This window comes from Athene noctua, chromosome 36 (genome assembly GCF_965140245.1).
Source record: "Athene noctua chromosome 36, bAthNoc1.hap1.1, whole genome shotgun sequence".
NCBI classification, from domain to species: Eukaryota; Metazoa; Chordata; class Aves; order Strigiformes; family Strigidae; genus Athene; species Athene noctua.
This window is the reverse complement of record NC_134072.1, coordinates 1,158,359-1,166,231: the sequence shown is the minus strand read 5'-3', so window position 1 is coordinate 1,166,231 and position 7,873 is coordinate 1,158,359. Positions and strand designations below refer to the sequence as shown.

At 68.1% G+C, this 7,873-nt stretch overlaps 1 protein-coding gene across 1 annotated transcript in view; it reads right to left on the bottom strand.

Moving 5' to 3' along the window:
* Nucleotides 1-202: 202 nt before the first annotated feature.
* Nucleotides 203-7,873, bottom strand: part of NEURL4 (neuralized E3 ubiquitin protein ligase 4) — a gene marked incomplete at its 3' end in the record, with an annotated part of 28,172 nt that continues 20,501 nt past the window's right edge. The window contains exons 13-17 of the mRNA XM_074930894.1: nucleotides 6,522-6,650; nucleotides 5,142-5,287; nucleotides 2,575-2,790; nucleotides 1,458-1,556; nucleotides 203-360 (exon numbers count right to left, since the gene is read on the bottom strand). Of these exons, the coding sequence (XP_074786995.1) occupies nucleotides 203-360; nucleotides 1,458-1,556; nucleotides 2,575-2,790; nucleotides 5,142-5,287; nucleotides 6,522-6,650 (748 nt within the window). The remainder of the gene's footprint in view (nucleotides 361-1,457; nucleotides 1,557-2,574; nucleotides 2,791-5,141; nucleotides 5,288-6,521; nucleotides 6,651-7,873) is intronic.

Sequence of the window (7,873 nt, the reverse complement as noted above, 5' to 3'; positions counted from 1 at the left end):
AGTCACCCCCAGTCCCTCCCAGTCCTTCCCAGTAGCCCCCAGTCCCTCCCAGTTGCCCCCCAAGTCCCCGCCACTCCCTCCCAGTTGCCCTCCAGTCACCCCCAGTCCCTCCCAGTCACCCCCAGTCCCTCCCAGTCTCTCCCAGTCCCTCCCAGTTGCCCCCCAGTCCCTCCCAGTCCCTCCCAGTCGCCCCCAAACTCACAGCCAAGGGGCTCCCAGCGGTGGGGGAGGGGCTGGGGGTGGGGGAGGGGCAGGGGGAGGGGCCTCCGCTGCCCCCGCCCCGTCCCCGCCCGCCCCGCCCGCGCTGACGATGGACACGGCCGTGACCCGCCCGTAGAGATCCAGCGCCACGAAGGCGTTCTGGGGGAGGGGCCACGCCGTGACGTCACGAGGGGGTGGGGGGGCACGTGACGTCACGGCCACGCCCCCTCCCGGATGGGATGTGACCTCACGGAGCCACCTCCGCCCCGCCCCCTCCCGGGCAGGAAGTGAGGTCAGAGCGTCACGTGACATCACGGTCACGCCCCCCTCCCGGGCAGAACGTGGCCTCGGAGGGTCATGTGATGCCGTGGCCACGCCCCTTCCGGGCAGGAAGTGACGCCAAAGGGTCATGTGACATCACAGCCACGCCCCCTCCCAGACGGGATGCGACGTCACAAAGTCACGTGGCCCCTCCCAGGGAAGCAATGAGGTCACAGGTCACGTGACATCACGGACACGCCCCTCCCGGGCACAATGTGACCTCAGAGGATCATGTGATGTCATGGCCACGCCCCTTCCGGGCAGGAAGTGACGTCACGGCGCCACCCGCCCCCTTCCCGGGCAGGAAGTGAGGTCAGAGCATCACGTGACATCACGGTCACGCCCCCTCCCGGGAAGAACGTGGCCTCGGAGGGTCAGGTGATGTCATGGCCACGCCCCTCCCAAACAGGAAGTTGCGTCAACAGGTCATGTGACACCATGGCCACGCCTCTTCCAACCCGGAAGTGAGCTCAGGTCATGTGACATCGTTGCCACACCCTTCCCAACCGGAATTGACATCCCCAGACCACGTAACATTATGACCACGCCCTTCCAACCCGGAAGTGATGTCATGGGTCATGTGACATCATGGCCACACCCCCTCCCAAACCGGAAGTGACGTCAGTGGGCGAGGTGAAATCAAGGCCACACCCCTCCCAAACCCAAAAGTGAGGTCAGAGATCACGTGACATACGTCCACGCCCCTCCCAAACAGGAAGTGGCACCGGGGATCACGTGACTCACGGCCACGCCCCCTCCCAACCCGGAAGTGACGTCAGAGACCTCCCAGTGCCCCCCTTGAGGCTGAGACCACCCTGGGGGGGGGCGGGTGTGACGCTGGGGGGGGGGGGGGATGGGGGGTTGTGTGTGACGTCACAGGGGGTTGTGTGACGTCACCGGCGGGGGGGGGGGGGCGTGGCCTGCGGGGGCGTTACCTTGGCGACGCCGGTGGCGGCCGGGCCCATGTCCTCCCCGTCCACCAGGATGTGCATCGAGTCGTCGGGGCCGCGACGCACCCCCAGGCGGTTCCCGACCTGCGGGGGGGCGGAGTCAGACCCCCCCCCGGGAACCCCGAAAACCCCCCGGGACCCCGAAACCCCCCAGGGACCCCGAAACCCCCCCAGGGACCCCGAAACCCCCCAGGGACCCCGAAACACCCCCCTGAGCCCTCCAGGCCCCCCTGTGCCCCCAAGACCCCCTGGTCCCCCCTGGGACCCCCAGGCCCCCGCTTTACCCCCCCAGGACCCCCCTTTTCCCCCCAGACCCCCCCTTTTCCCCCCAGGACCCCCCCCATGCCCTCTTTTCCCCCCAAGACACCCCCTATCCCCCCTTTTGCCCCCCAAGACACCCCCAGGATCACCCCAGGCCCCCCCTTTTCCCCCCCAGACCCCCCCTTTTCCCCCCAGACCCCCCCCGTGCCCTCTTTTCCCCCCAAGACACCCCCAGGATCCCCCCGGGCCCCCCCTTTTCCCCCCAAGACACCCCCTATCCCCCCTTTTGCCCCCCAAGACACCCCAAGGATCCCCCCAGGCCCCCCCTTTTCCCCCCAAGACACCCCCTATCCCCCCTTTTGCCCCCCAAGACACCCCCAGGATCACCCCAGGCCCCCCCTTTTCCCCCCCAGACCCCCCCTTTTCCCCCCAGACCCCCCCCGTGCCCTCTTTTCCCCCCAAGACACCCCCAGGATCCCCCCGGGCCCCCCCTTTTCCCCCCAAGACACCCCCTATCCCCCCTTTTGCCCCCCAAGACACCCCAAGGATCCCCCCAGGCCCCCCCTTTTCCCCCCAAGACACCCCCTATCCCCCCTTTTGCCCCCCAAGACACCCCAAGGATCCCCCCAGGACCCCCCTTTTCCCCCCCAGACCCCCCCTTTTACCCCCAGGACCCCCCCCGTGCCCTCTTTTCCCCCCAAGACACCCCCAGGATACCCCCAGGCCCCCCCTTTTCCCCCCAAGACACCCCCTATCCCCCCTTTTGCCCCCCAAGACACCCCCAGGATCCCCCCAGACCCCCCCTTTCCCCCCCCAGACCCCCCCCCCGTCCCGTCCTGACCGCCAGGCGATCGAGGGAGACGCCGTAGTTGTGGCGGGTGAGGGTCCCGTTGCGTCGCACCTCGGCCCCCGCCACCACCCAGGTGGGCGGGGCCGGCAGGTCCAGGAGGGTGGCGGGAAGGGCGGGGGGGCCGGGGGGGCCCTGCCCGGGGGGCAACGCCGTCAGCCCCAGCCGCACCGACCCCGCCCAGCGCTCGTCCAGCGCCTCGATCCGCACCTGGCAAGGAAAGGGTGGCTTGTTCCGGGGGCGTGGCTTGACCTAGGGGGCGTGGTTTGAGCGAGGGGAGGGGCCACATGCAGCTCCACCCAATGGGGGGGGGGGTTTCGGTCATGGGTCGAGGCGCAGCGGGGTGACGAGGGGTTAAATTCCTGCTGGGGAGGAGTGAGGGGGCGTGGCTTCAGTGAGAGGCGTGGCTTAAGCGGAGAGGCGTGGTGTAATCCGGGGGCGGGGCTACAAAAGGCTCCGCCCACTGAGAGGACGCCATCGGCCCCCCATTTCCCACCACAGTCGGGGACCGAGGGGTTAAATCCCCGCCGGGGTTGTGCTGGGGGCGTGGCTTGACCAGGGGGTGTGGCTTGACCTAGGGGGCGTGGTTTGAGCGAGGGGAGGGGCCACATGCAGCTCCACCCAATGGGGGGGTGTTTCGGTCATGGGTCGAGGCGCAGCGGGGTGACGAGGGGTTAAATTCCTGCTGGGGAGGAGTGAGGGGGCGTGGCTTCAGTGAGAGGCGTGGCTTAAGCGGAGAGGCGTGGTCTGATCCGGGGGCGGGGCTACAAAAGGCTCCGCCCACTCGCAGGACCCCATCGGCCCCCCCATTTCCCAGCACAGTCGGGGACCGAGGGGTTAAATCCCCGCCGGGGTTGTGCTGGGGGCGTGGCTTGACCAGGGGGTGTGGCTTGACCTAGGGGGCGTGGTTTGAGCGAGGGGAGGGGCCACATGCAGCTCCACCCAATGGGGGGGTGTTTCGGTCATGGGTCGAGGCGCAGCGGGGTGACGAGGGGTTAAATTCCTGCTGGGGAGGAGTGAGGGGGCGTGGCTTCAGTGAGAGGCGTGGCTTAAGCGGAGAGGCGTGGTCTGATCCGGGGCGGGGCTACAAAAGGCTCCGCCCACTGAGAGGACGCCATCGGCCCCCCATTTCCCACCACAGTCGGGGACCGAGGGGTTAAATCCCCGCCGGGGTTGTGCTGGGGGGCGTGGCTTGTTAAGGGGGGCGTGGCTTGACCTAGGGGGCGTGGTTCGAGCGAGGGGAGGGGCTACAAAAGGCCCCACCCACTTGGGGACCCCATCGCCCCCCCATCTCCCACCGCGGTTGGGGAACGAGATTAAAGGGGCCAAGGGGCGTGGCTTAGCGCGGTGGGGGCGTGGTTTAAGCGGGGGGGCGTGGTTTGAGCGAGGGGCGTGGCTACACTAAGCCCCACCCACTCGGGGCAGCCCCATTGGCTCCCATTTCCCACTGCCTTTGCGTAATAGGGGGTTAAATCCGGGGGGGGCGTGGCTTAATGGAGGGGGCGTGGCTTGATCGAGGGGTGGGGCCCCGCAAGGCCCCGCCCCCTTTGGGCACCTCCCCCCCATTGCCTGTATGTGGAGGGGGCGGGGCCGAAGCCCTGGGTTTAGAGAAGGGGCGTGGCTACATCAGGCTCCACCCACCCCGGGGGGGGTTTGACGGTGACAGCGGGGGGCGGGGTTTGAAGGGGGCGTGTCCCAACATATCCCCGCCCACTTTTCTCTTAAAGTGACAGCGCACCTTCCCAATGACCACCCCCCCCTTATCCATGCAGGGGTGTGGCCACTCCTTAGCCCCACCCCTCCGTGTGGCCCCACCCCTAGTGGGTGTGTCCAACCCCAAGCCCCGCCCACTATTCTCTTAAAGAGACAGCGCCCCCCCCCGCTATCACCTCCCATTATCCACACAAAGGGTAAAGGGTGTGGCCATTCCTTAGCCCCACCCCTCTGAGCGGCCCCGCCCCTCGGTGGGCGTGTCCCACCTACAGCCCCGCCCACTAATCTCTTAAAGAGACAGCGCACCCTTCACTATCACCCACATTATCCTCACAAAGGGTGTGGCCACTCCGTAACCCCACCCACAAGTGGGCGTGCCATACCACAAGCCACGCCCACTTCTCTCTTAAAGAGACAGCGCACCCCCCCGCTATCACCCCCCATTATCCACACACTGGGTGTGGCCATTCCTTAACCCCTGCCCCACCCCGATTGGCCCCACCCCGATTGTCCCCACCCCAAAGTGGGTGTGTCCAACCCCAAGCCACGCCCACTATTCTCTTAAAGAGCCAGCGCACCCCCCGCTATCACCCCCCATTATCCACACACTGGGTGTGGTCATTCCTTAACCCCTGCCCCACCCCGATTGGCCCCACCCCGCTTGTCCCCGCCCCCAAGTGGGTGTGTCCAACCCCAAGCCACGCCCACTATTCTCTTAAAGAGACAGCGCACCGCCCGCTATCACCCCCCATTATCCACACACGGGGGGTGGCCATTCCTTAACCCCTGCCCCACCCCGCTTGTCCCCGCCCCCCCAGTGGGCGTGTCCCACCGCAAGCCCCGCCCACCTCGAAGAGCTCTCCGGGCCGGAGGTGGGAGCGGCTAAAGACGAGGCCGTGGCAGTAGCCGGCCACGCGGGCGGCCCCCAGCCCCTCGGCCCCCAGCGCCACGTTCTGCCCACAGCGCCCGTGGAACCGCTGGCAGGGGCCGGGGGCTGCGGGGGGGGGGGGGGGGCAAGAAAGGGGCGGGGTCACCGGGAGGGGCGTGGCCACTTCAGGGCCAAGAGGCACAGGGCCACCAGTGCCCCCCCACCACTACCCCAGTGTTCCCAGTAGCCCCCCCACCCCCTTCAGTGGCCCCCCAGTGCTCCCAGTAGCCCCCCACCCCCCTTAGTGGGCCCCCAGTATTCCCAGTGGCCCCCCAGTGTTCCCAGTAGCCCCCCCACCCCCTTCAGTGGCCCCCCAGTGTTCCCAGTAGCCCCCCCACCCCCTTCAGTGGCCCCCCAGTGTTCCCAGTAGCCCCTCCCAGTATTCGCAGTGGCCAGCCCGGAGTTTCCAGTAGAACCCTCACGCCCCCAGTATTCCCAGTGGCCTCCCAGTGCTCCCAGTAGCCCCCCACCCCCCTTAGTGGGCCCCCAGTATTCCCAGTGGCCCCCCAGTGTTCCCAGTAGCCCCCCACCCCCCTCAGTGGCCCCCCAGTATTCCCAGTGGCCCCCCAGTGCTCCCAGTAGCCCCCCACCCCCCTCAGTGGCCCCCCAGTGTTCCCAGTAGCCCCTCCACCCCCCTCAGTGGCCCCCCAGTATTCCCAGTGGCCCCCCAGTGTTCCCAGTAGCCCCCCACCCCCCTCAGTGGCCCCCCAGTGCTCCCAGTAGCCCCCCCACCCCCTTCAGTGGCCCCCCAGTGTTCCCAGTAGCCCCTCCCAGTATTCGCAGTGGCCAGCCCGGAGTTCCCAGTAGAACCCTCACGCCCCCAGTATTCCCAGTGGCCTCCCAGTGCTCCCAGTAGCCCCCCACCCCCCTCAGTGGCCCCCCAGTGTTCCCAGTAGCCCCTCCACCCCCCTCAGTGGCCCCCCAGTATTCCCAGTGGCCCCCCAGTGCTCCCAGTAGCCCCCCCCACCCCCCTCAGTGTCCCCCCAGTGCTCCCAGTAGCCTCCGCCCCTCTCCAATTCCCCCCCCTGCCATTCCCAGTGGCCCTCCCACACCCCCCCAGTATTCCCAGTGGCCACCCCGGTGTTCCCAGTAGCCCCCCTGTCCCCCCAGTAGCCCCCCCCCACCCCCCCCCAGTAGCCCTCCCACCCTCTCCAGTGCTCCCCTGACGTTCCCAGTGGCCCCCCCCCCGCACCCTCCAGTAGCCCCCAGATATCCCAGTAGCCCTCCCAGTGGCCTCCCAGTGCTCCCAGTGGCCTCCCAGTGCTCCCAGTTGCCCCCCCAACCCCCCGGGGGTCCCTACCTGGCGAGGGGGGGGGACAGGCCTTCTCGGGGGCCCCCCCGGGGGCCAGGCTGTTGTCGGTCGGGCCAGTAGCCCCCGTCAGGGACACCTGGACACACTGGCCGTAGAGATCCACCACGGCGTACACCTCTGGGGGACACAGCGTCAGCGGGGCTACCGACCCCGGGGTGTGGCTACCGACCCGGGGTGTGGCTACCGACCCCGGGGTGTGGCTACCGACCCGGGGTGTGGCTACCGACCCCGGGGTGTGGCTACTGACCCCGGGGTGTGGCTACTGACCCTGGGGGTGTGGATACTGACCCTGGGGATGTGGCTACCGACCCCGGGGTGTGGCTACCGACCCCGGGGTGTGGCTACCGACCCGGGGTGTGGCTACTGACCCCGGGGTGTGGCTACTGACCCTGGGGGTGTGGATACTGACCCCGGGGGTGTGGCTACTGACCCTGGGGATGTGGCTACTGACCCCGGGGTGTGGCTACCGACCCCGGGGTGTGGCTACTGACCCTGGGGATGTGGCTACTGACCCCGGGGTGTGGCTACTGACCCTGGGGGTGTGGCTACTGACCCCGGGGGTGTGGCTACTGACCCTGGGGGTGTGGATACTGACCCTGGGGATGTGGCTACTGACCCCGGGGTGTGGCTACTGACCCTGGGGGTGTGGATACTGACCCTGGGGATGTGGCTACTGACCCCGGGGGTGTGGCTACTGACCCCGGGGTGTGGCTACTGACCCTGGGGGTGTGGCTACTGACCCCGGGGTGTGGCTACTGACCCCGGGGTGTGGCTACTGACCCTGGGGATGTGGATACTGACCCTGGGATGTGGCTACTGACCCTGGGGGTGTGGATACTGACCCTGGGGGTGTGGCTACTGACCCCGGGGTGTGGCTACTGACCCTGGGGGTGTGGCTACTGACCCTGGGATGTGGCTACTGACCCCGGGGTGTGGATACTGACCCTGGGGGTGTGGCTACTGACCCTGGGGGTGTGGATACTGACCCCGGGGTGTGGCTACTGACCCCGGGGTGTGGCTACTGACCCTGGGGGTGTGGCTACTGACCCCGGGGGTGTGGATACTGACCCTGGGGATGTGGCTACTGACCCCGGGGTGTGGCTACTGACCCTGGGGGTGTGGCTACTGACCCTGGGGATGTGGCTACTGACCCCGGGGTGTGGCTACTGACCCTGGGGGTGTGGCTACTGACCCCGGGGTGTGGCTACTGACCCTGGGGGTGTGGCTACTGACCCTGGGGATGTGGATACTGACCCTGGGATGTGGCTACTGACCCTGGGGGTGTGGATACTGACCCTGGGGGTGTGGCTACTGACCCTGGGATGTGGCTACTGACCCTG